This window comes from Schistocerca nitens, chromosome 10 (genome assembly GCF_023898315.1).
Source record: "Schistocerca nitens isolate TAMUIC-IGC-003100 chromosome 10, iqSchNite1.1, whole genome shotgun sequence".
Lineage (NCBI taxonomy): Eukaryota > Metazoa > Arthropoda > Insecta > Orthoptera > Acrididae > Schistocerca > Schistocerca nitens.
Window position 1 is genome coordinate 126,202,705 of NC_064623.1, and position 26,854 is coordinate 126,229,558.

The 26,854-nt window shown below is 42.6% G+C and overlaps 1 protein-coding gene across 1 annotated transcript in view; it reads left to right on the plus strand.

Moving 5' to 3' along the window:
- The first annotated feature begins 16,689 nt into the window (after positions 1-16,689).
- LOC126210389 (DNA topoisomerase 2-like) overlaps positions 16,690-26,854 on the plus strand; it is a 173,359-nt gene continuing 163,194 nt past the window's right edge. Inside the window, exons 1-3 of the mRNA XM_049939618.1 lie at positions 16,690-16,791; positions 22,143-22,311; positions 26,409-26,589. Coding sequence (XP_049795575.1) covers positions 16,774-16,791; positions 22,143-22,311; positions 26,409-26,589 — 368 coding nt within the window. The 5' untranslated portion in view covers positions 16,690-16,773. The remainder of the gene's footprint in view (positions 16,792-22,142; positions 22,312-26,408; positions 26,590-26,854) is intronic.

Below are 26,854 nucleotides of genomic sequence, written 5' to 3' on the forward strand. Positions count from 1 at the left end.
GTTAGGTTTAACTAGTTCTAAGTTCTAGGGGACTAATGACCTCAGCAGTTGAGTCCCATAGTGCTCAGAGCCATTTGAACCATTTGAACTGCGTATAGACCGCCAGCAGGCCCGGCCCACTGTGCCACGCTGAGATTTCCAGGCTTATCCACACCAACCGACTGACTGCCACACATCAGCAAGGAGACAGCACTAAAATAACTGAGCAGTCGACATCACAAGCTACACACAGTTTCACGAACACCTGCACGAAGGACTAGACAATACTAACGGTAGCGGCTGTGCCATACAAGGACGAATCACGAGTCAGCACACGCAGGCAACCCATAAGCATCGCCGGCCAACATACACGTTGTCAGACAGGACGACCGACCGTTGACCAACCAAGGTGGTCCGCAATCAAGTGATATGTATCGGCAACCATCGGGCGAGTCATGACTGTCTGGACCTCACTGCAGCCGTGCCCCAACTGAACTTCTGGTGCGTCCTAATTCGAACACTGCCAGGTCTGAACTGCACTTCTAGCGCCTCCCAGCTCACTGGCAGATCCGAACTAACTCCGAACACATGACAACCGGGAAGTAATAGCTGTCAGCAAAGATAATACGTCAGGGCTTATATCAATAAGCACCACTGCTGCTGCTCATGGGCAGGCAAAGCGGCAACGAAGTGACACCAGTAATTGAAATTAACATAACAAGGTGGTAGTACAGTAGAAACAGGATGTCAAATGAGATATGGCACGAACACGAGCCACGCACGGCTCAGGTATGATATTAAAGATATTTTCCTAGCACAGGTACAGTCTATCTCAACAACAGAAAGCAGAGAGTCACATTAGCAAATGATATGACAGAAGTATGATTAAATTCAGAGTGGGCAAATATTAAGTATGGTGTACTGTGAGATTCAGTGTTTAGTTCACTCCTGTTCTCTGTCTATGTAAATGATTTACCTGTGGCACTGGAGGACTCTTCCAAAACTGTTACGTCCATTGATGATACAAGTATACTGATGAAAGGCCCAATGGGAGAAAAATGGAACAGTAACCGCTTGACCATTATCTTACAAAAACTCATATTATGCAATTTCAGGCACACAAATATGACTTGTATTCACCAGAATCCTGGTTAGGAGTGCTTTCACCATCAGTTCACCACTAATTTTGAAGTGTGTTTTCTGAAAAAATTGACCAGAGTCTGTTCGTGTGGTATCACTAAATCTAATACCTACGAGAGTCACTCCAAAACAAATGCACACTATTTTTGTAAAAATACAGTTTTCATTCTGCATGTGTGAAAGTTTTACAGTGTGTAGATACATCCTTCCTGCTTGTTTTCAAACTTAGTTCAACCTGTTCCCGTGAGTGGCGCCATCACAGCATGTCTTCAAGATGGCTGCTACATTTGATGTTCGTCAGAAGCAACGTGCTGTCATAGAATTCCTGTGCTGTGAAAACGAGACAGTGGGAAACATCCACAAGAGGTTGAAAAAGTTGTATGGAGATGCTGCTGTCGATCACAGTACAGGTTACGTGATGAAAGTGGGCACGGCAATATTGAGGATTGTCCTCGCAGCGGCAGGCCTCGTACTGCACACACTCCAGACAATGTGCACACAATTAACGAATTCGTGATTTCGACAGATGCATCACAGTGAATGATCTGTCACGCTACATTGGGATACGGGGAGGAAGTGTTTGCAGAATACTGAAAGTGTTGGCATTAAAAGGTTTGTGTCAGGTGGGTTCCCAGGATGTTGACAGTGGCTCACAAAGAAACAAGAAAAACGGTATGCAGTGAACTTTTGGAACAGTACAAGAATGGTGGAGATGAATTTCTTGGACGAATTGTGACAGGTGATGAAACATGGCTCCATTATTTTTCACCAGAGACGAAGAGGTAATCAATGGAGTGGCATCATGCAAATTCACCCAAGGAAAAAAAATTCAAAACCACACCTTCTGCTAGAAAAGGTATGGTTACAGTGTTTTTCGATTCCGAAGTACTCTTGCTCATGGACATCATGCCAAGTGGAACAACCATAAATTCTGATGCATATGTGACGACACTGAAGAAACTTCAAGCTCGACTGCGTTGTGTTTGACCACATCGGCAAAAGCAGGATGTTTTGCTGTTTCATGGCAATGCACTGCCACATGTATGTCAAAAAACTATGGAAGAGATCACAAAACTCGGATGGACAGCACTGAAACACCCGCCTTACAGTCCTCACCTGGCTCCATGTGACTATCATCTCTTTGGGAAACTGAAAGACTCTCTTTGTGGAACAAGGCTTGAAGATGATGACACCCTTGTGCATGCTGCCGAACAGTGGCTCCAACAGCTTGATCCAGAATTTTACCGAGCGGGTATACAGGCCCTGGTTCCAAGATGGCATGAGGCAGTTGAGAGGGATGGAAATTATGTGGAGAAATGAAAATATTGTTCCTAAAGGATGTATCTACACACTGTAAAACTTTCAAACATATAGAGTAAAAGATGGATTTAAACAAAAAAATAGTGTGCATTTCTTTTGGAGTGACCCTTGTAGATTACATCAGGCACTAAAATCTTGTGTAGGACTCTAAAAAGGCTCAGTTTTCAAATGAAAAGATCCACAGATCCCCATTTTATAGAATATGTATAGATTCAGAAGAAAATATTTCAGCAGGTAACTGCTAAGGTGAAAGTACTTTATAAATAGTGTAATAAGACTGTCAGCCAATAAATCAAAATCCGCATGGGAAATTGCAAAAAGTGAAACAAGGAGGAGGCATGAAGTGCAGAGAATAATAGTTAAAATGCTGATAACATTAGTACTGACAAAAAAGACCTGCCAAATTACATGAATGATTACTTTATAATTGCTTCCCAAAACACAAAGCTCAAATTTCACAATCAGGCTATACATAAATATTTTACACCTATCTATAGCATGAAATTAGTTCCAGCTAGTGAATATGAAGTAGTAAAAGGTGATTTAAAATCTCAAATGCAAAATGTCAGCAATGTTAGATGAAGTATCAAAATGGTTCAAATGGCTCTGAGCACTATGGGACTTAACTTCTTAGGTCATCAGTCCCCTAGAACTTAGAACTACTTAAACCTAACTAACCTAAGGACATCACACACATCCATGCCCGAGGCAGGATTCGAACCTGCGACCATAGCGGTCGTGCGGCTCCAGACTGTAACGCCTATAACCGCTCGGCCACCTCGGCCGGCAGATGACATGTCACCTATAATCTACATTCCTTCACAAATTGCAAAGTTCTTGGCTCAGTGTGCTAGTTTATCATTCGCTGAAGGAGTGTTACCCACACATTAAAATTTTATTAAAAAGTGGTAATAGACCAAAGCTGAAAATTATCAACCCATATAACTCCTCTTGGCATTGTCTAAAGTATTTGAGAGATTAATGAAACATCAAATCACCATGTAGAAGTGCACAAACAGCAATAATGGTTTGCACAGAAATATACATAATAACAAGAATGTTATAGGAATTAAGCTAGAACTTCCTAAAACTTTTGATGCTGTAAGCCACGGAATCCTTTTAGATAATCTAGAAACAATAGAGACACAAAAGATAGTAAACAAATGGTTTTAATCGTATTTGGAAGTAGATTGCAGGTTTTGGAATTCTCATCTTCTCATTCTAATCATAAAAATATTAGTATCTGATACAAAGAAAGTCCAAATAAGTATATCACAGGGTGGTGTGTTAAGCCCCATTTTGTTCCTTATTTATAAAAATGATATACAGATCTCAGAATCTGCAGGTAAGATGAAGTGTAATAGTCAGCAATGCCAAGGAATCTCTGTCTACAACAATTAATCAACTTGAGGAGGATTACCAGGTTGGTTGCACCAATAATCACACCCATTTAGCAATAGTTCATTTATTAACCTTAACACATACAAGGATCACAAAGAACTGAACTGGACATGGCGGAACAGCCAAAGATAATGCTTAGAGTCCAAAGATGAATGGATATCAATGTTGGTGTCGATTTCATCGGCGTCACATAGTCCCCTCCGCAGTACAGAGTACTCTTACTCTTGAGAGGCTACGGGGGGGGGGGGTGACTATGGCGTCGGCAGGGGTGGGCCGCAGGAGCCAGACCACGGTCAGCTCGATAGCGTCGTCGGAGAGCTGTGTGGGTAGATGTCGTGAAGGAAGGTTCGGCCACCGAACCTGGAAGTCGTTGAAGCGAGCCAGGTGTTGTGCTGGTCGTGAGGTGACAGGTAGGCCGGCGGTTTGCGGGTGGAACGGAGCGACGATGACGATGTCTCCGGTGGGCATGGCGAACACACAAAGCATGTCCAAGTCGACGTCGGCCGGGAGGGGAACACATTTCACCAGGTGGCAGGGAATGGCGGAGGTTGTGTCATGAGCACTGGATGAAGAGAAACATGCGATGAACAGTGTGTAATCGCGCAGCATTATTGAGATGTCGAGGATTATGTCCGGGGGGACAGGCACAAACACCTCAAGCGAGGGCACGTTCAAGATGGGGGGGGGGGGGCGTGAGAATCCTCGACAGGGCGAGGCAGGCGACGGTGGAGATGTCGAAGGGACTGGCGAAGGGCCCTGTGGCGAGGGCATGATCGTAGGTAAGCTCGACGTGGGGAGCATATGGGCACTCGATGGATTGCATGAGACCAGAGTAGAGGGCGAGGTCGGAGGAGAGCTTGACGATTGGAGCTGGAAGCCACTCGATCGAGTGTGTAAGTCCGACGTGGAGGGAGTGGTCGGAGCGTCGTGAGCCACGACAGTTAGTGGCGTGGTCGTGGCCTGAAGGGGGCTAGAAGGAGGCTCGACATGAGCAGGCTTAAGTCTGTTGAGAGAGACTGTAACAGCTGAATCTTTCATCTGGATGTTGTAGGTGTTGGCTGAGCGCCGGAGAACTTGGTACGGGCCAGTATATGGAGGTTGGAGGGGAGCACGGACAGTGTCATCTCAGAGCATAACGTACTAGCAATTGTCCAGAGATTTCGGGACGTGAACCTTAGGGTGGGAATGACTGGCGGGCGGAGGGATATGGAGGTTGATGAAGTGGCGTCTGATGCGGTCCACGAAGGATGGTAAGTCAGACCGAGGGAGAGAAGCGGAAGGGCTCACAAGCTTGCCAGGGAGAACAATGTTCTGGCCGTATACAAACTTTGCTATTGTGCCTTTGAGGCCTTCCTTATAGATCGCACGAATGGAATGCCGAGTAGCACAGAGGGAAGGGCCTCTGTCCATAGAGAGGCGTGGCATTGAAGAGCCGCTTTGAAAGTGCGGTGCCAGTGCTCGACTAGCCCATTACTTTGCAAGTGATATGCTGTGGTACGGATGCGCCCGATGCCGCAAATGTTACAAATCCTGTTGAACAGGGCTGACTCAAATTTTTTGCCCTGATCAGACGTGATGATAGCTGGACATCCGAAACACAATACCCATGACTCGACGAAAGCTCGAGCAACAGTTTCTGCCGTAATATTTGGGAGGGGGAAGCCTCGACCCAGCGAGTTGTTTGGTCGATAGACGAGAGAACATAACGAAAGCCGCTAGAGGGGGAGACAGGGCCGACAATGTCAATGTGAATATGCTGGAAACGCCCAGCAGGAATTGAAAAGATGCCGAGGGGGGGGGGGGGAGTGAAGTGTGCTTGTGTACTTTGCAGCATTGGCACGCGACGCAGGAGTGTGCCCAAAGAAGTAGAGTCTGAAATCAGGTTTTGTGTTTCCTTGTCAGCGGGTTGGAGGTTGGGCAGTTCAGACAGGTCTAACAGTGAATGGACGGCATCGACTTGTGAAAGGAAATCAGCAACTATATTGTCAGCACTCTTTATGTGTCTGACGTCGGTGGTGAACTGAGATATGAAGTCTGTCATAGCAGGGGTCCATAGAACGGGCCGAGATCCAGAATTGTTGGTGCCTGCCAAGGCGTCTGTCAGTGGAGCCTGAATCTCCGCAGCCCGAGGCAGATGTCGGCGATAATAATTACCGTCCCCAGAAAGCGCTGGAGATCTTTGAATGACGAAGGTCTGGGTAGGTTTAGTATTGTTTGTACTTTCTCAGGGGACAGTGAAATGCCATCAGCAGAGACCCGGAAACCAAGAAAAGTGACAGCGGGTTGATGTAGCTGCAACTTGTCCTGGTTGGTCTCGATGCCTGCTGCCACGAGAGTGTTCATAACAGTTTGCACATGTCGAATGTTGTCCTCAATGGAGGAGCTGAACACAAGAATGTCATCAAGATATGCAAAGCAGAATTTAGGTCGAATAGCACTTGGTTGATGAAGCGTTGCCACATCTGGGTTGCGTTTTTCAGACCGAAGGGCATGAATCGAAACTGAAATAACCCGATCGGGATGGTGATTGCTGTCTTCTCAATGTCTTCAGGTGCCATGGGGATCTGGTGGTAGGCCCATTTGCAATCAATGACAGAGAACGTGGTCGCACCTGCGAGGGCACTGGTAAAGTCGGCAATATTGGGTGTGAGGTAGGTGTCCATTATTGTTCATGCATTTAGTCGACGGTAGTCTCCACACATTCACCAGGACCCGTCTTTCTTGGGTGTCATATGCATGGGTGTAGACCAGCTACTGGCAGAGGGTTCAATGGCGCGAGAGCTTAGTAGTTAAGAAATCTGATTTTTAAGGTCGGAGAGGCGCTCGGGACAAAGTCGCCGTGGTTTACTGGAGATCGGAGGACCTGGCGTGAGTCGAAGCTTGTGAACCATGTCGTTGGTGATGACGGAAATGTTGCCGGCGGCACGGGAGGCGGTTTGTTTACAATGTGTGGCGGGCGGGGCTGGCGAGGCGTGGTCTTGGTGTTCGGAGCCACTCGGCGGATCTGACGGGAGCCGAGGCGTCGAAGTGTACCAGGAGTCAATGCGACAAGATGGCCGCCGGCCCAAAGCAATGGCACCATGGTCGGGTGAGCTTGGTAGAGCTCGTAGGCCGTTAGTATGTCCATCGTCCGAGGGCGCGGCCTGTGGCAGCACGGTCGCGGGCGAATCACTTGGCAAGAGTGCACTGCTTTTCTTGTCAGTGGCGGTTGCAGGGCGGTGGGCAGGAGCCGAAGTTGCATAGTTTGAGGTGCTGTCTGCGAGGGGCGGGGGAGGAGCCGTCAGTTCGGGAACAAGTGACGCTCTTCGCGCATGCTCACTTGCGTCCGGCTGAGTGTCAAATGCTGCCTTGTTTGGAGGGTGTTGCCCTGCGGAACTGTCAGTACATGTTATGGCAGTCCTGATAGTACAGTTGCGAGGGGTAGCGGGAGGTAAACACACGGGGGCTAGATTGCTGGGATTGCAAGCCGATTCGGCGCACTTACTGACCTTTCTTTGTCCTTGCTGTAGTGACTGTAATTCCTTTGCTGCATCGGAGAGCTGGAGCTTTGTTTCGTGGAGCCGGAGGGAGAGCTCGAAGTTTTCCTTGCGTAGGCGAGCGACATGTTCAAGCTCGACAGGGCACTTGTACGTGGTTTCTTGTAACGTCGTCGACAGAGACGAGCACGTACGGATGAGATGAGCCCGTACCGATGTGTCACGGGGGTTTTCTCGACGGAGCACAGGAGAAGTGAGTCTTGGATGGATGATGAAACACAGTGTTTCACACTAGGTCCAGTGAAAGTTTGTGGTGTCGCAAGAAGTCAATGCCTAGTATAGGTTCGTCAATTTCGCACACTAAACAATCCACTCGAGTTTGCAGTTTGCGGAGAGTGAGACGATGTGGGAAGTTGAACCCGAACATTGTAGTTTAGTTGAATTCACGGCTTGCAGTGAAGTACGATGAGGGCGGATGTTCGACGATGCTAAGGATGTAGGCAGCAGCGAAACACCGGCGCCTGTGTCCACTAGGAAAAGGTATCGCGACAAAATGTCTTTAATGTAAAGCCATCCACAATTATCCGGTCATTCCCGAACATAGTGGTTCACTGTGGGGTACCTGTCATGTTGTGCGCAGGAGGTGGCACCCGGACCTACCTGCGACTGGCGTTTGGGAAGTAGCAGGGTGGTCTGCAGTTCCGTGCCGCCTCACCAAACCGTGTGTGGAAGTAACAGTACGGGTAGTGCGGTTGCATTTCCTGCGGAAGGTTCGTTGCCAGTGGCGGTGGCCGAGGTTCAGTGGCCACAGCAGGTTCGGTTGCAGGAGGGGCCGTGACTGTGGGCAGAGCCGGTGATGTCCCAGTTGCTTGTTTACTGCTTTGCAGAGCGAGCACAACAGTCGGCACAGTACGGCCCCGGCTGCGTCCAGATGCAGGGCGATGAGCCTGAACCTGAAACTTGTCAGGTAGGCAGTGGCTGGCGAAATGGAGCAGTGATGCATCGTGTAGCTTGTCAGCAATTGTCATTCTTTGCTCGACAGGTTCAGGAGACCTTTGAGGCAGAGCAAAGAGGATGTGAGGAGATAGTTTATCTGATCAGATGGCAAGGAGAGCTGTGTCAGAGAGTAGATCGGCGCTGAGCAGGGCACGTAGGCGTCTCCAGAGCTGGGAAGGTTTGTCGTTGCCTAGTTGCTCGACGTGGAGCACTTGCCGTATTGCTGCCTCAGTTGAGTGTGCAAGTTGACGTAGAACTGTGTTTTTGGCTACAGTGTACCGGGTAGATGAGTCCGGGGTGTCGGCCAGGTCAGCAATCGAGTCCTCCTGGTCGTGCAGGTGGGTGATGCACAGAAACCTGGTTGACTCGTCGAGTTTGTAATGGTCAAACACTTCGTCCACAATTTTGAACCAGGTTGTTGCTCTGTCGGGATTAAACGGCGGCAGCGTTGGTAAGCATTGTAGAATGCTCAGAAGAACAGGTTGTGTTCAGTTTGTCAGGTCACTGCCTGAATCGAGCTGTTGTTGCTCTAGTATTCCAGGAGAGTGTGCCTCCAAGCGATGTGGCAACGACAGCTGTTTGGGTGGTTGAGCGTGATCCGTCACGACGTGGAAGGCCGACGTGTGTGGGACACCATAATGTGTCAATTTCGGTTCCAGAAGCTCAACATGTTGTGGGTGTGTTCGGATTGACGCGCCGCAGAAGACCGACACGGATGAGGCACTGAGATGTGTCGAGAATGGTAGCGGAATCTCGACTGGAGCCGTTGCGGGGGCGACCGGTGAGAAAAAGTTCAAAGTTTGAGAACACGTGTTAGTCTGTGGAAAGCTCGACGTATGATCAGAGCCGGGGCCACCTGAGTTGCAGGGACGCTGCGGAGGTGCGGGCTGTCCAGAAGCACCGTGTGGAAAATGATGTCGAACGTGGGATGGAATGTGTCAATGTTCCCTGTTCATAGTCACTCCACTCAAAACGGTGTGCGGATTGGGTGAAGGTCATGGCACAAAACAATGAGGCGTAGCAGTGGGACAGAGGTGGAGGTCAGGCACAGATAACAAGTTATTGTTCCTGTTGCAGGCCGAGGTATCGAAGTAGGAAGGCATGTGCTGATGCTGAACCAAGGCAGGTGCGGGCGTGGACAGATGCTGAGGAGGTAGACCTCTGAACGAAGCAGTTCCAGCCACATGGCAGGTATCCGCGTGGTACTGCACGGATTGTGGCATGGCGAATCGTTGTCCTGGCGGTAGTAGGTTGTCCGACGAAGCATTTGCAGAAATCGGCATTGGTCCCGCACCGCACGGAGATCCGTAAGAGGTAACTGCGCAGTCGATGAGGGAGGGCACATGTGGCGGAAACAAAGGCGTTTGATAGCCGGAGTCATGCGTACTCCTAACCTCACTTATTGTTGCAGGTTTGAACACGTCCGGCGAAATCGGCCGAATCATCGAGTGAGAGGCATCGTGTTGCAGTTCTGGTGGGTGTACTTCGTCCGCAACACAATGCATGTCGATCACAAAATCCAGCGTTAGGCGCTGGGCCGAAGTCATTTTTCGAATGCTGTGTCGATGTAATACATGCGAAAATAACTGATGCAGAGGTCACGGACACAGTAAAACGGTGAAAGCGGAAGACGTTACAACTCGGGGTCACCCGTGAGAAAGATTACCGGGTTGGTTGCACCAACAATCACACCCATTTAGCAATAGTTCATTTATTAACCTTAACACATACAAGGATCACAAAGAACTGAACTGAACATGGTGGAACAGCCAAAGATAATGCTTAGAGTCCGAAGATGAATGCATATCGATGTTGATGTCGATTTCATCGGCGCCACAAACTCAAATCCTTTTATTCATGGTTCATTGTCAACAGTGTGAAAAAAACAAACTTTATTCAATTTGGAAAAATGAATCAAACTCGAGACCTTCCGCTGATACTGGGCATAAATTAATTAAAAAGAGAACTGTGTACAACGCTTTTATAAATCTCTGTTGTTCAAGACTTAAACCGGAAAGACTGTGTAAGAAAGCTCTCCCACAGATTCAGTTCAGTATGTGTTGCTCTGAGAACCATTTCTACAGTATGCTCCTTAGCAGGTGCTAGAATGACATACTTTGTTTATTTCCTGTCCTTTGTAACATATGGAATAGTTTGTTTGGGGTAATACTAATAGTCAACTAAATGAAATTGTTACATTACAGAAAAGGGCTACTTGAATTCTGTCACTTAGCTCTACAAGGACTCACGACAGGCCGCTACTTAAACAGATGTATGTGCTTCCAGTACAATCTCTATACATACACAAACGTATGTCAACCATTTGAAATAACCTCAGAGAACTGCAGACTTGTAGTGATTACCACAGCTATAAAACTTGCAACAGTTGCTCCCTCCGTGTAGAGTGATAAAAACAGCTCATACTCAAACACGTCAGCCATTTTAGCGTCATTCTTTACAATGAACTGCAAACGTACATAAAAATGCTGGAGAAGGAAATGGCTTTTAGAGCTGAGTTAAAAACGTTTGTTATTGAGAAGTGTTTCTATAGTGTAAGTGAATGTGTTAGCTTACAGAGCTGCTGGACCCTCATTTATTGTGGAGTACTTTTTAATCCATTAGGAGTTGCACTATCTATGTTGTGTGTTTTTACTTTTGGTTTCCTGTTTTCTCTACAATGAAATACACCTCCTGTAGGATCCTCCCTAGAGGAGGATCTGTTGCAAGAATAGTTGTCACGGATGTAATGCTGGCAAATGTTCGTGTGTGTATATTTAACATCAGTGTTCATTTGTTTGCATTTTTTCAAATGTGTAATGTAACAAAGTTTCATTTTCTACACAGTCCAATCACATTAATATGACTACTGCCTATATTCAACATCAACGTGCAATAACCACTCAGACGGCTGGTGACGGCACTAGCAATGAAGGGTGTATAAAGCGCGTTGGTGGGACATCGGAAAACAGTGCAGTTATTGTTGAATGCAGAAACTGAGTAATTTATTTTACATCCAAAAGGGCACAAACATTGGCTTTTGGAACAAGGGTGCAAGCATTTCATGGCTAAGTTTGTAAATTGTTTGTGTGTCACTGTGGACTTTGGTTAAAGTATATTGTGCATGGAAAAATGGCACTATCCAAAGCTGGCACCCAGACAATGGTGGTGCACCACAGGCAATGGATAACAGGGGTGAACGACAGCTCCGGAGATACGTACGGGTGAATAGACACGCAGTTGTTGAGCAACTCACCACCCAGCTGAACCGAGGACTACCAACACTGTCTCCTCGATAACCGTTCAGTGAACGTTGCTGCGTACGGGCCTCCGCAGCAGGTGCCTAGTTTATGCACCGTGCTGACTGTTGCTCGTAGGTGCCGAAGGCTGGAATTTGCACATCAGTGCCGCAACTGGGCGTCAAGTGAGTGGTTATAGGGAGTCTTTTCAGATGAATCACATTTTATACTCCATCAGACAGATGGCCGTTGGTGTGTACAGTTCTGCAACAATCATCAAAAGGGTACAGGCAGGAGCACTTTTTGGTGTAGTGTGCAGGGACTAGGCTGTGTCGGTATGCTGTGGGGCAGGAAGGTCAGGAGAGGGGCAGAAAACAGAGAGCAAAAAAGGAGAGGAATGGGGAAGGAGAAAGACAGGCAGGTGCATTAGCAGGAGGCGGCGCATAGTGAGGGTGGAGTTACCACACATCCTCCACCCAACAGTTGCCAGCCCCTCTGTCTATCACTGCCTCCCTTTTCTTGTCTCTCACCCTCTTTGTGTGCTGCCCTTTGCCAGTGGACCTGTCTTCTTTCCCCTTCACCGCTCCCTGTCCCCTCCCCCAGTCACCCTGGCCCACTGCCTCATGATGCTGTGCGTCTTGGCAGTCTAGTCCCTGCATGCTCCAGTATACAGCATTCCCCTCTCCCCCCACCCATACCCCAATGTCCCTCCCCCTTCTCCACCCCCTCCAGATTGCTCCTTCCGTTCCATGTGACAGTTGCATTCCAGTCTGTTTTGAGTGCGCAAAAACAACTAGGGCCATACGTGCCCATGTCAGAACCGTGGAAAACAAAAACGAAAGAGGAGTTAAAAATGACTGCACGTTAAGCCCCTTTGATGGAAGGAAAGACAGCTAAAAGCAGGGACTTGGACAAAGGTCTATAAAATACAACATTGTGGTGTCACCACCAGACACCACACTTGTTAGGTGGTAGCCTTTAAATCGGCCGCGGTCCATTAGTATACGTCGGAACCGCGTGTCGCCACTGTCAGTGATAGCAGACCGAGCGCCACCACACGGCAGGTCTAGAGAGACTTACTAGCACTCCCCCCAGTTGTACAGCCGACTTTGCTAGCGAAGCCACACTGACAAATATGCTCTCATTTGCCGAGACGATAGTTAGCATAGCCTTCAGCTACATTTGCTACGACCTAGCAAGGCGCCGTATTCAATTGATATTGAGATTCTATTAATGTATCATCAAGAGCGATGTTCTACAAATGTGGATTAAAGTTAAGTATTCCAGAAGCTACGTACTTTTCTTTATAGCATTCATTACGTATCCTGTTTCAGACCTCACGCCAGCCTGCGTGAGTTTACGCGCGTGCCTTTCGGCTTCCTCTCATTGTGTCTAGGCTGTCTTGTCTAGACACAACAAACATAGAGACAACAGAGGTGCTGAACCAAAAATTAAATGTCCTTCACCATATAGCTGCCAGAGATGATGCCCATGTGTGCGGGAGGTGTGCTTGCTTGTGTGAATGGGTGTGTGTATGTGTGTTTTCTTTTTTTGACAAAAGCTTTGGTCTAAAGTTAATCTGTAAATGTCTTTTTGTTCTTACTGTCTGAAACTTAATGTGTCATCTTTATGGTGAGTATCAATCTCTCTTTTCCTTCTATTGCTGATATTCCAGCCTGAAGTGTCCATTACATAGTATTATGTTGTGGAATCCCACACTATTTGAAGATGACACTACATTTCTAGCAGATGTAAGAGACTTAAGAGGATTAAGGCAGCAAATTAACTATCATCTCAGAGCAGCCCATATACCCAAAGACACTTCTCAGATTTGCTGCCAGATAACACTGTGTAAGTCCCACAAAGTTTCTCTGAAGCAACAGTTGCTCTGGACTAATATTGTGGGACTTCCACAATTTTATCCAGTGGCGAACTGGAGATGTGAATTTCCAATAAATCTGCCAGGAAAACACGAATGATCACTTTGTGTGTCTTAGTATCAATAAATTACATTTTAATGTGTGTTCGAGATTACAATACTGAGTGTGCTTCTGTTAAATTTCAAACTCAAAATTGACAGTGAAAAGTTATAGACCTGCTGATTACGTTTGTACGGAGCTAGAACATTATTTATATCTATTTCTGTTATTAATATATAACAGTGACTTTCCAGGCAGTATTTGGAGGAAAAATTCTCTTCACTGGTAACAGCATCGTCATAATCACTGATTTTAAAAAAAACACCAGAGCTCCTATTACAGAAAAGAAATGGAACCCTCAAGAATCTTTACAGTTGGGCAATACATAATAAATTGGCATTGAACAAAAATAAAACAAACAGTATGCACTTCAACATAAAGAGGGAAAACAACACTATCACATTAAGTGTATGTGATAAATCTAAAGGGTGTTTAACAAGCACAGAGTGTTTTGCGGAAGAATACTGATCATCAGTTAACATGGAGTGAGCACACAAAGATATTGGCAGAAGGAAAATCATCAACATGTTATGCTCTTAGGGTTTTATCATCAGTTTGTAACAGCCAATGTCTTGTGGTGATATACCGTACCTGCTTACACTAAATTCTTAGATACTGGATTCTGTCCTGGGGATCAAAGGAAGGAAACATGGATGCAACTTTTAAACTGTAGAAAAGGGACATAAGAATAATAACTAGAAGTAGCAGTCAGGCTCATTGTAAAGAGCCATTTAGAAAACTGGACATCCTCAGTGCACCAAGTGAGATTCACCAATCTGCGGTATATATCAGCGATAACAATGCTACGCATTCCCCTACTAGTGAATACAGTGGGCAAACTGAATCACAGTAGTAATAAGAGGCTCTATTTTACCATATCTTCTTGACACTGTACATAAGACTTGTGTGTGTGTGTGTGTGTGTGTGTGTGTGTGTGTGTGTGTGTGTGTAAAAAAATCTCAATATTGAGTGAATTTAAATGCTTAAATATGAATAGTAAACAAATAAATTCATTTTAGACATTTAGCAGTCACTGTGTTGGCAAAGCTAACCAGTAATTTAAGTCAAGCAAGAGCATGAAATAAGTTGTTGCTTTAACATAGCTTAGCCCCTAATAGTGAACAAGAGCCCGTTTAGACTTACATTTACAAAGGAAAACAAACAAGAAACTCAAAACAGTATTTCTATCAGGAAATAGAATTGAATAACAAATTGCACAAGGAAATGAAAGACATTACTAAAATACATTTGTTCAAAAAGTTACCTATAAAACGTTTTTCATAACTAACACACAGGTTCTAAAACATGATTAAAGGTTATTGGGAAGACTCAGAGCAGTGGGCAATAATGAAAGATGTTAACAACAACTCCCTCTTGCATTTTACTACATTATTGCGAAAAAGTTGTATGTCAGGATATAATGAGCATTGTAGTACTGTTTTGGTGATGCAGTATTTTTCAGGTGGATAGAGGGAAGGACAGGAAGAAAACATGGAGCATACTTGAATGTTGGCCACACAGGAATTATTGTCCAAACAGGCTGGTGCTATTGCAAAGGGTGTAGCAGCATCTTCATGGCAGAGAAGTCATCAGCAGCTGAAAAATCAAATAGGAATCAACCAAATGAGATAGTGCAACTGTTCAGGCACTGGCCTCATATTTGGGAGGATGGGGTTCATTTTGTCTGGCTATCTTGATTTGGGTTTTCTTAGATTGCTGCAAGCAAATGCTGAGATGGTTCCTCCATCAAGACCATGGCAGACCACCTGTGCTATTCTTACAGAGCATACTTAAGTATTCTTTGTTTACCTATATTTTGAGCTTCTGATTTTTATTGTATTGCCATGACATTTCCAATACCATTGTGAGATGTTCATCAGATGAAAAAAAAAAAAAAAATTGCTACGTAAACTTTGTTCCTGTGTTTATTTTATTTATGTTAGCGATAACATACTGCTCAAAGCATTCAATGCCTTTTCCGCAACCATTTGAAATATGGAGTTCTGTTATTGGGCAATTCCTATGACAAGGATAAAAAATTTTTGTCTTCTTGCAAATCACATTTACAATTTAATTCAAAAAAGTAAAAAGAGCAACAGAACCATAAATGGTACCAGTCTATAAATCAACATAGTACACATCAGAAATAGTAGATCAATGTCACAGTTGCCAGACTTCAGAAAACTTTCAGATCACTTGGCATGAATGGGTTTAAAATTGGACAATAGCACAGCATATAGTGTGCACTTTGTGTATTCGGACAAATCACATAAAAATAGCTCGGAGAAATGGCATTTTATATAACAGAAGACATCAAAAGACGTCCTAAGTTATTCTATGCACTAATACTACTACATTTATGCTGCACAAGTATGTGTGAATGTAATGGGCAAATTGAATCATAGTAGTAATGAGAGGATCTATTTTACTGTATCTTCTTCACAAATTGTGTGTGTGTGTGTGTGTAAAAATCACAATATCGAGTGAATTTATATGCTTAAATATGGATAGCAAACAAATAAATTCATTGTGGACATTTAGCGGTCACTGTGTTGGCAAAGCTAACCAGTATTTAAAGTCAAGCAAGAGAATGAAAAAAATTGTTGCTTCGACCTAGCTTAGCATTTAAAATATAGTGCGGTCTCATAAACTTGGATTATCCGTGCACGCAATCAGAATTACCAGTCGATCCAAACACCAAAACTTGAAACAACGGCCAAAAATACTGTTCGTTTGTTAATACGTCTCCAAAGTAACAAGTATCACGAGAGGGGTACTTTAATTATCATTGCTGCTGGCACGAATTTGATGTGGAACGTATATTTATGAAACCCAATAAATAAATTCATTTAAGGATTAGAAACCCACTTGTTGAGTGCTCCGTCTGCAGCAATTTCAGTTTTTCACCTAATAAACCATTTCCCAAACTAAACAGTGCCATGGTATGCGTGGCATATTTAAAGGGAACAGTAGTAACTGTGACTGAGATACGGCGATTTACTAACATGTAAAAAGGTACGAAGTGTTTAAGAATTAGAATAACAATACGGAATTCTGCAGACGACGAACATCATTCTTAAGTTCAGAATTACTCCGCTACTGGCGCTGCAAGCGTTTGATACAACCAATGAGTGTGCAAGTTACAACGACAGCTGCAGCACGTGGGACTGACACTGGAGAATAGTGGAGGGGTCGGTCTGGTGCCAAATTCAACTGCAGGTACCAGGTGGAAGTTGTTATTTAACGATGTCAGGCCCTCTGAAGGTAAGGGAAATATTGATTTCGCAAGTTTTTGTACATTAGTTTGTTGGATTAGGTCGCCAACCGTGGGTTTTTGAAGGTATGTTAACTGAACCGATGAAAGACAAAAGATTTGTGCTAGCAGCCCTTTTTTCGGGTCGCTATGGGTTGTTAATTCATAGAATATGAAACTGCGATGATAGCGATCAGGAAGTTGCTCGTACAATAAATGTACACAGTGATAGTGATTTTGGCGGGATTATTATTGTTTAGGAGTGAGCCGTAATTTAAATTTAGTACCTGTTCTTAACCGTCACGTTAGTTGCACTGCAATATGAGTTGCTTTTAGTAATGACCTGTAATAGTAAACCTATTTATATTTTTAGTTGAATATGTAATGTGTAGATATTGTTTGAGTACCAGCGTCCAGTAACGGCGTCTGTTGTACTTGTTTGAAATGTTGCATAGTTCTAAACAAGGACGTGCCATTTGACGGGTAACGAATATTGCGATTACGGTTTTACGGAGAGCGTTTAAGGTTTTACAGGACGAAATATTGTAAAGGGAATTTGGTTCAAACGTATAAATTTATTCATTCATTCATTTCAGAGCACTGAGTTATCCAGGCTATCGATGTCGTAGCGTAGTTTGCGAAACTAAAGAGTAAAGCCAATATTCAGTGTCGGCTTGAACTACAAAACACAGTTGTAAAGATAACAATAAACATGGAAGTTGTTTACAAAATGTGAGGTCATCCTTTGTATGGTTACAAGAGTCTCAAATGTATAAACCGTTTCTTTGCCCATTTTCTAATGACGTTCCTACATCTTTAATTCGTCAGTGCGTTCAAATGCATAGGTATGTGTAACCAAGAATGCACGGGATATGTCAGGGAGGAGGTGTCTCATGTTAATTTCACAGTGAACGACAACATAGCTTAGTGATTTCACGGCAAATACGTTTGGTGCACTTAATTCTGATCAGTATCCTTTGCTGTTAATTCTGTTCTAAGTGATATATCGAACTGACATGGAGGATAAGATTTTGTTTTGCAAAGATTATTTTATAGGACTGACGACAGTGGCAGCAGAAGCTACCTTCCCCTACCCCTTGTGGGGTGTGCTCATGGATTTGAGGTTTTGAAAGTTCAGCACTGGTAGTGGTCTTCAGCACAGACTGTTTGATGCTACCCTCCATGCTAGTCAGTTGTGTGCAAGCCTCTTCAACTCTGTGTAACTACAACTCACATCCATTTGAACCTACTTACTGATTTCATCCCTCTGCAGTTCTTGAATTGGATTTATTTGCCTGAAGACAACTGTTGTTATTCGTACCCCCCCCTCTCTCTCTCTCTCTCTCTCTCTCTCTCTCTCTCTCTCTCTCAAGACTATGCAAATACCTTCAGGAAATATTTTCTATCACTTAAATTGATATTAACTGTAAACAAATTCCTCTTTTAAAATTATTTTTTGTATATTCTCATTCTGGCAGTTACTTTGCTGCATGGCTAATCATACTACTCTCATCCACCACTTGAGTATTTCATTTCCTAATCTAATTCCATCAGCATCACCTAGTTCAATTTGACATCATACCATTGTCCTTGTTTTACTTCTGTTGTTTGTCTCTTTTCGAGACATTATCTGTTCCACTCAACTACTCTTCAAAGTCCTTTCCATATTTGACTGTTTTTTTTCTGAGATTGAATTCCTATCCAAATTTCCCCCAGGTTTCTTTTACTGGTTGTTCAGTATTCAGACTGAAAAATTTTGGGGATAAAGCTACAGCCCTCCCGATCCCTTTGCAACTTCTGCTTCCCTGTCATGTTCTTTGAATGTTGTAACTCCTATCTGATTTCTGTGAATGTTGTAAATGACCTTCCTAACCTGTATTTTATCACTGCTACCTTCAGAATTGCAAAGAGTAGTTCCGTCAACAGTCAAAAGCTTTTTCTAAATCTACAAAAGCTATAACTGTTCGGCTTTCTTCAACCAATCCTGTAAGATAAGATACAAGGTTAAGTATTGGTTTTATTCGGGATTCCAATACCCCATATTCCTCACCCTCTTGACCACACATCCCGATTTTCTTCTTCCAGCTTAATCTCTGTTCAAAGTGACAGCTTTACACCACTCTGCTAGGGTGTCCTGTGTGCTTGCCTGGTATCACTGTACTGGTCAGTTGGAGCTAGTGTCATGCTTCGTCAATAATCTCCCCATCATCCATGTATGTCTTCCCGAGAAGTCCACACTTCATTGGGCCAAGCAGATGGAAGTCTGAAGGTGAGATCCAAGCTGTGTAGTGGATGAGGAAGAACACTCCATTGAAGTTTCATGAGGTCGGTGAGGCCGGACAGTTTGTTCATATTTTTGAGGCAATGAACATGCAGAAGTTGCTTCTTAAATATCATGAGGGCAGCACGGTAACCTTAAGAGTTGATCGTTGCTACAAGAGGGAGGACGTCAAACAGAATAACCCCCTTCAGTCTCAGAAGACTGTTGCCACTACTACTGGTTTAGAGTGTTGCTTTAAACTTTTTCTTTGGTGGTGTGGTGCGACACAGTGGATTGTCAGTTTGCTTCTGTTTCGAAGTGAAGAACCTGTGTCTCATCATCTGTGAAGATGTTGAACAAAAAATTATCACAATCAGACTCATAATGTGCAAGCAGTTCTGCTCAGGTAGACATTCGTTGCACTTTATATTTTTCTATTAGGGAGCAAGGAACACGGTGGGGACACACGTTTGAGTACCCCCAACTGGTGGACGTGACAGCTGTACCAACAGAGATGTCCAGTTGAGCAGTGAGGTGTCAGTGTGATCCATCGATCATCTTGAATGTATGTCTGCTTGTTCCAATAATTCGAGTCTCAGCTTTGTGCAGCTGGCCAGCACACGAGAGATAGGATATTTGCACAACCTTGTTGTTATGGGGCCACCTTGCCTTCAACTTTCTGTGCTTTTGTTTGCTGCCAGGTCTTTGTAGACATTCTGCAAGTGCCTATGAATGTGATACTCTGGTTTTCTGCCAAAAGAAACTGAGACAGCTCTCTGCTTGGAATGCACCTCTGTTACAGACGCCATTTAGAAGGCTATGTATGGCACTGCACCTCTCAGAACTTCACAAAACTACAGGGGCTCCAGTGGGAATATTCCTCAATGTCCCACAACGAATTCTGCATTTTTTAAATTGAAATTGGCAGAGAAAGTGTTGTTACTTATTGAATGCTCCTTGTATTACGAAATTAGGAATCTCTTTTACCATAAAGAGTTACCCTGTAACACTGTGAAGCCTGGTTATCTGGCTGTAAAGAAACACACAGAATAGATCAAGCAACTCGTTCACTTGCACTAACTTGAAGTTTCCTTGTTAAGTGTGTGACTCTTGTTAGGTTAGTCTCTCTGATGGTTTCATGCCAATTTAAAGTTTGCACTCACTGGTTTAACAGATAATCATTAGGTTTTACAAGTAATTTCCAGTTGCTAAGAAACTGGCATTGGCATACAGAGCAGTATATGCATAGCATTATGCTAGGCAGATCACTCACATTATAAACAGTGACTATCCAGGCACAGAATCATGGAGTGCTCCTCTGGAAACATTTGGAAATTCGTAACTGCACTTTTACACGGAACTCCTCTATTTAAACTTTTCTTTCCTATTACTAAGATATGAGCCTTTTAAATCTTCAGTCGACCGCAACGGTCGCAGGTTCGAATCCTGCCTCGGGCATGGATGTGTGTGATGTCCTTAGGTTAGTTAGGTTTAAGTAGTTCTAAGTTCTATGGGACTGGTCACCTCAGCAGTTAAGTCCCATAGTGGTCAGAGCCATGTGAACCATTTTTTTTTTTTTAATCTTCAGTACTGTAAGTACTTGTTTCACTATTAAAATTTGATTATCCACAGAATTAAATGTTTTGCACAGATCAGGCAAAGGGCCATTAATTATGTACTGCATAGCAGAACTACAGATGTCACACAGGTTACACAGATAATGCTATGAACTTAATAAGTCTGTCAGAGCCCCACCTACAGAACTTATAAAGCAATAGCTTTTGGAGAGGTTTTCATGAAGTCACTTAATGTTTTTAGAAAGCATCTTATTGGGCACTAATGAATGGTGTGGGCTACTGTTTGCTCCATTGCATCAGTCACATTAATGACTGTACAGTTGTTGGTTTATAATGGAAAGTTTTGTGTACCTGTTTCTGAGTTGGCTTCAGATGTTTCTGGCAGCTGCACGCTCTTAGGCGGCACAGTCGGATCAGTCTAGCCATATCGATCAATCTGTGTCCAATCATATTTACAACACTCTTCTAAATGGGATGGTGCAGTATGGTGAAAACTGTTGAGACCCCACACTGATAATCTTGATTGAAGCCTGGTGTGTAAAAGGAGAGAGAATTTTGTTGATGGGAGGGATGAAGGAACTGATTCATTACACAGAGTAGGCCGTATGTCAGTTGTCAAAAATGCATTTGGTGCAGTAATACTAAAAAATGAAAGTAGAAATTTATCAACAACTTAAAAGGACACAGTATATTGCTCGACTTTCGGGTGACACTCTGGTAATTTTAACAGTAAACCACATCTTGATGCACCATGCCTCTTGTAACATCTACCATTGGAATTGGATGAGCACCTCTGTGATGTTTTCACTTTTAGCAGATGTATGGTTATATGCTGCTTTTTCTCTGAATTGTTTCTTACCTGTCAGTCATCCCAGGCTGACAAGTATGGGTCGGATGAGCGGACTGTTAACTACCTCCTTTGTGGGTGGTCTACACTTTGAGGAATCTTCAAATGGATCTTTCTGGCATCTGACTAACCTGTGAATTCTGTGTATTCTTTAACTTTATAAATTACTCTATACAAATACTCTCAGAAATTTAATGAATGTGACTGCTTTGGGTGATTGTGAAATTGTACAATTATAGGTTGTTTCACATATTTATGCAATGTGTTAAATTTGTTTGTCGAAGTTCAGCTGCCAATCACTGCCCCAAGTGTCAGTCATCTGCATTTTACTATTTTGTGGCATTCTTAGTCACTGCTATTTTTGATTGATAAGTGGGGACTTTTCTTAGAGGACAAACTTTTTTGCACATCATGAAAGCTTAATAATTCTACTAAAACACACCATTGATGGAAAAACTGAGGGTGCTTACAAAAGGTATTACTAAAATTATTTACTGAGTAATTAGAGGGAACATATTTAAAAAAAAAAGACTAAAACCAAACTTCATAGTGAAAAATGACCATTTCCAAAGGGGGCAGTGGCATAATGCTACAGTATGAATCTCTTATGGTTAAATTTATTGCTACCACATACTAGTTGGGGTAACATATCGTTCTGATATCACTCTTGTTTTCCAGGACTCTTCTTCGAGGATGAATGTTGCTGCCAGTGAAGTGCAGAATCTCTCTGCTGGCAGCAACACAGCCACTGCTGTGAATAAAAATGTAAAGAACCTGAGTGTGGAGAAAATATATCAAAAGAAGTCTCAGCTGGAGCACGTTTTGCTGCGCCCGGATACCTACATTGGTTTGTATAATTAAATAACTTGTAAGATACTATATTGTTGGTATAAAATTGCACACAACTACAGTACAGTCCTACAAATGTAGTTGATATCACAAAAAGCCATTGTACCCAACCTACTGTCAAAAAGGAAACTTGCCAGCACAGGAGGGTATTGAATGGTGTTGTGTGTCTTGAACAATTACCTCCTGCCTTTGAAACCTGCTGTAAATGATGTGAATCCAAACATGAAAGCATCTGCCAATGCAGCTGTTTAGGATAGTTTCAATTTAAATTACAAATTGTATAACCAGTCACATTTATTATGTCACAGTTACCACCAAGTGTTTTGGAGGGTTAGGTTTGTCATCAGATGGGTTTTTGTCAGTGAATCCTTACACACCTGTGAACTTGTGTAGGAGTCAGGAGGGACTGTGTCGCTCAGCTGGTGGACTGCTGTAGCAGTTCTACCACTCTGGGTATTTCTCTGCTTCACTACGCCTGACTTCTACGGGAGTTTGGCATATGCAGCATCTAGTGGCTGTGTTGGAAGACTAGTTAGCATTTGCATTCAGTCTCAAAGCGTGGTTTCAGCTCCAGTTGCACCACTGGTTTCCCACCTTGTTTCAATTCTGTACTGACGTGTTGATCTCTTCACTTGGATTCTAAGGAATGAAATAAAATAATCTGAACCTTTTCACACTTGAAGAGTTCTCACACACAGAAGACTCTTTGCCATGAAACTAACATAAAGAATGTACATAAATGTAATTTAAACAGTGTAAATAAAAATTACTGTGCATGTGAAAACAGAAATAACATTAAATATACTTTTTAAATAATAAAACACCCACTCCACTAGTGATGTGTGCAAAACTACGGATCTGATAGAAAATATGAAAAGATTATACAGATTGTCTAAAAGATCCAGAGAAACTTTATTCAAAATGCAGATAAAAACATTTGAATGTATGCACAAATATTTTCCCAAATTACCATAAAATTGAACTGTGGTTGTGAAAGCAGGCCTAGAGTAGTACCAGGGTGAGTGGGAAATGTTTGTCAGACAGTGTGCACACTCAGGGAGGACTGGCTTGCATCCACAGCACACAAATAGATTTCCACTGCTCTGGCATGAAAGGGATAAATTAGGTGTGGATGTATTTTGTGTTTGACTTTTGAGTAACCTCTTGCATTGTCTTCCAGTGATCATAAGATGTTTTTCCAGTTGTATTTACAGAGCATACCTTGTATATAAGGTATAATGGATGAGACTGGTTAGATTTTTTTGTAGTTTAAATTGATACCCATAATGGTCACAACAGAGCCCAATCTAAAATATTCACATTTAAAATTAATGGAGCTCACTTGAGCTGAATAATTTTCTATATATAGACTACAGCTAAATATGAAAAATTTAAATTGTACCAAATTTACATCCGTGCAGAATAAAATTACGTCTTGCACTAGTAAAATCGTTTTGTGAATTTGAGAAAATTGCCTTGTGCCAAACATAGCATAACATTAACTGCTAAGGGCATAAATGAGCAAATTAACTGATTTCTCTTCATCATTTGTGCTCTACAGTAAATTGTGTAGTAGTTCATGTAAGCAAAATGTGCATGTTTTTAAAGGATGAGTAATTAGTGTAATGAGGACTTCGTACATGACAGTGATGCATGTCACATTATTTACAACAATGAAGTGAAATGTAGGTAAAACAAACTGTGGACCAAGAACAACAAATTGAAGGACACAAAGAAGGTGTCATATTCAGTATGATTCATAACCTAATATTGCTATTATTGGTGAATAAGAAAGGACAGAGTTGAAGAGGGGCTAGAACACCATAGGAATATTTGACTGCGAGATTAGAAATTTGCAGAACAATACAGAGGATAGTTAGCACCACTCTGAGCTTCTAAACAATTAGGAATATTCACATGACCTTTATTCTCTGGCAAAATTTACCAACAGTTCATTTGGTTCTTGAAAATTGATATTAATAGACCATATTTAAACAAAATAATTGTTACATAAATCCTCCTCCTCCATAGCCATGGTGCAGCAACTATGATATATTTTCAGCAGAAAAAGTCTATGTTGCAGGGACTGCAGAAGCTTTGTATTCCAGTATTTGTCAAGATCAGAAGTGTGGCCCTATCAGCATAACTGCATGCCTTAGCTGAAGGTACACACCAAAAGTTTTGGCTACTTATGACGTATGCGTTACTTACAGTTCCCAAAGAAATTCTGAAGATGGCTAAAAAAATTGTAGTTTTTCATGGAATCTAACAGGCTAGAAAAGAAGGCTAATTTATCCCTTTCATGCCAGAGTAGTGGAAATCTATTTGTGTGCTGTGGATGCAAGTCAGTCCTCCCTGAGTGTGCACACTGTCTGACAAACATTTCCCACTCACCCTGGTACTACTCTTCATTAATTTACTCCAGTGCATAAAATGACAGGCAAAAACACAGTAATACATTTAAAAAGACACAAAAATGTAATTATTTTTCCATTATAATATTCACATATTAATTGTGGAATGCAGTAAAAGTAGCAAATTGATTAGACAAAAATCACCAGCCTCTAACCACATACAGGGTGTTTCTGAAGGAGGTTGTAGTATGGACAATCGGACATTCAATTTAACATGTCTAGTTTTTATCGTTACAGAGGTCAGGTGTTAAGATTTAACCCAGTCCCAGAAGATGTTGAGCAAAGGCAAATGATTAAGTGCAAAGTTGATTTTTATAAATTCCAACATCAATGCAGTTTCGAATTCTCCAAACAAAATCTCTTGTAGCTCTTCTGAGGTCCTGTTATCTTTTATGGGCCAGCATGATTCATAATCAAAATGATCAGTTTCTCTTGTTTCCTGTTCTTTTGTAGATTTCACCTTTCACCCATTCTGACAGGCAAAAATCTAAATGTGGAGGTGTGGGGAACTTTGTGGCCAAGAAACATGACCATTTCTGGCAACTGTCTTCCAGTAAATGTAAGATTTTAGATGATATCACATAATGACAAGAATGTGGAGGGACTCGGTTATGCTGTAATTAACGTATCCATTGTTGTAGCAGAAGGAACCTCTTCTTACATAATGCTGGAAGCTCGTTTTCGAGAAAGTCTAAGTATGGGCCCCTATAAAATGACGTAACATAAAATGCCAAATCAAGATTGTCAGTCATGCTACACCACACATTTAGAGAGAATAATTCTTGAAAATGTGTATCCACAAAGGCACTTGCGTTCCTGTCAAACCACTGGAGTGAGTCTGTGTTGTTGACCTTCATATTCTTCTCAAAGGTGTTAAATTCACTGTAATTGATAAGGTTGAAATTTCATTTGTTACTTTGATATGAGAAGTACCCTCTGCATTGTAAGCATTTATGTAGCCAGCAATTAAATCGCTGTGTGTCGAGAAACTTTGTTGTTCAGAGGTGCACATTTTCTTTTACTTCAAATATTTTATTTGTATTTTTTATGCTAATCTGATGATTAGTGTGTGTTAAGAGAAATAACTCGCTATTCACTATCGATACGCAGCAGAATATGGTGCTCTGTGTTATGTTAACTGTGAGATGATTTTTCTTACTGAAGATTTGTGGCCTGTCATTCTTTAATACTCCACTGTTGAAAAAGTTATGTAGTAGAGATCTTCCTTTGTCCTTGCAATAGTGTAATCCAACCAGTAACAATATAAATTGAATAATAGAGTTAAGGCTGTCTATCAGTTACTGGAACTAGCTTTTAAGTACAGAGATTTGCAGAAAAAGTGTAACACGCTAGCTTTCAGTACTTTAAATAGTACTTTCTGTAAGAGAAACTGGATCAGAAGTAAGGAGGAAATGTAAAATTTGTGTGTGCTAGATGGAAGAAATCTATAAAACCTGGAGGGGGAGAACTGCTCTGGCTAATTAAGATTTTTTCACTTTTGTTACTATTAATTATTGTAATAAATGACTGAAGCTGTTGAACTCCACCCCCCCCCCCCCCATGTCCCTTCACTGCCCTACTGCACCAAATATCTGTAATTAATAGATTAATTCGATTGCGTTGTTTGTTTAGCAGTGAAATGCTTTGAGATATAATATACCTCTCATGTCATTTATTTCAGGCTCTGTTGAACCTGTCACAGAACTTATGTGGATATTTGATACAGATCAGGAAATGATGGTACAAAAAGATATTACGTACGTACCTGGTCTGTACAAAATTTTTGATGAAATTCTGGTAAATGCTGCAGATAATAAGCAGAGAGATCCAAAGATGGATTGCATAAAAATTGATATTGACCAGTAAGTAACTTCAGTGTAGTGTATCATGGGAGAGATGTCTCTGTGCTCATACGTCAAAACAGTATATCATGTAGTAGAGTACTTATGTATAAAACCTATGTATGTGTAAAATTGTGCCTTGCAAATAAAAACTTTGTATTGTGCTGAAGTTTAGCCCTGTGGAACTGGATTATTTCACACAATGACTTGGCTGGCATGGTCCTTGCGTGGTGGTGGCCATTTTAATGGTGCTGCTGATGTCAACCACACCCAATCCAGCTGCCTC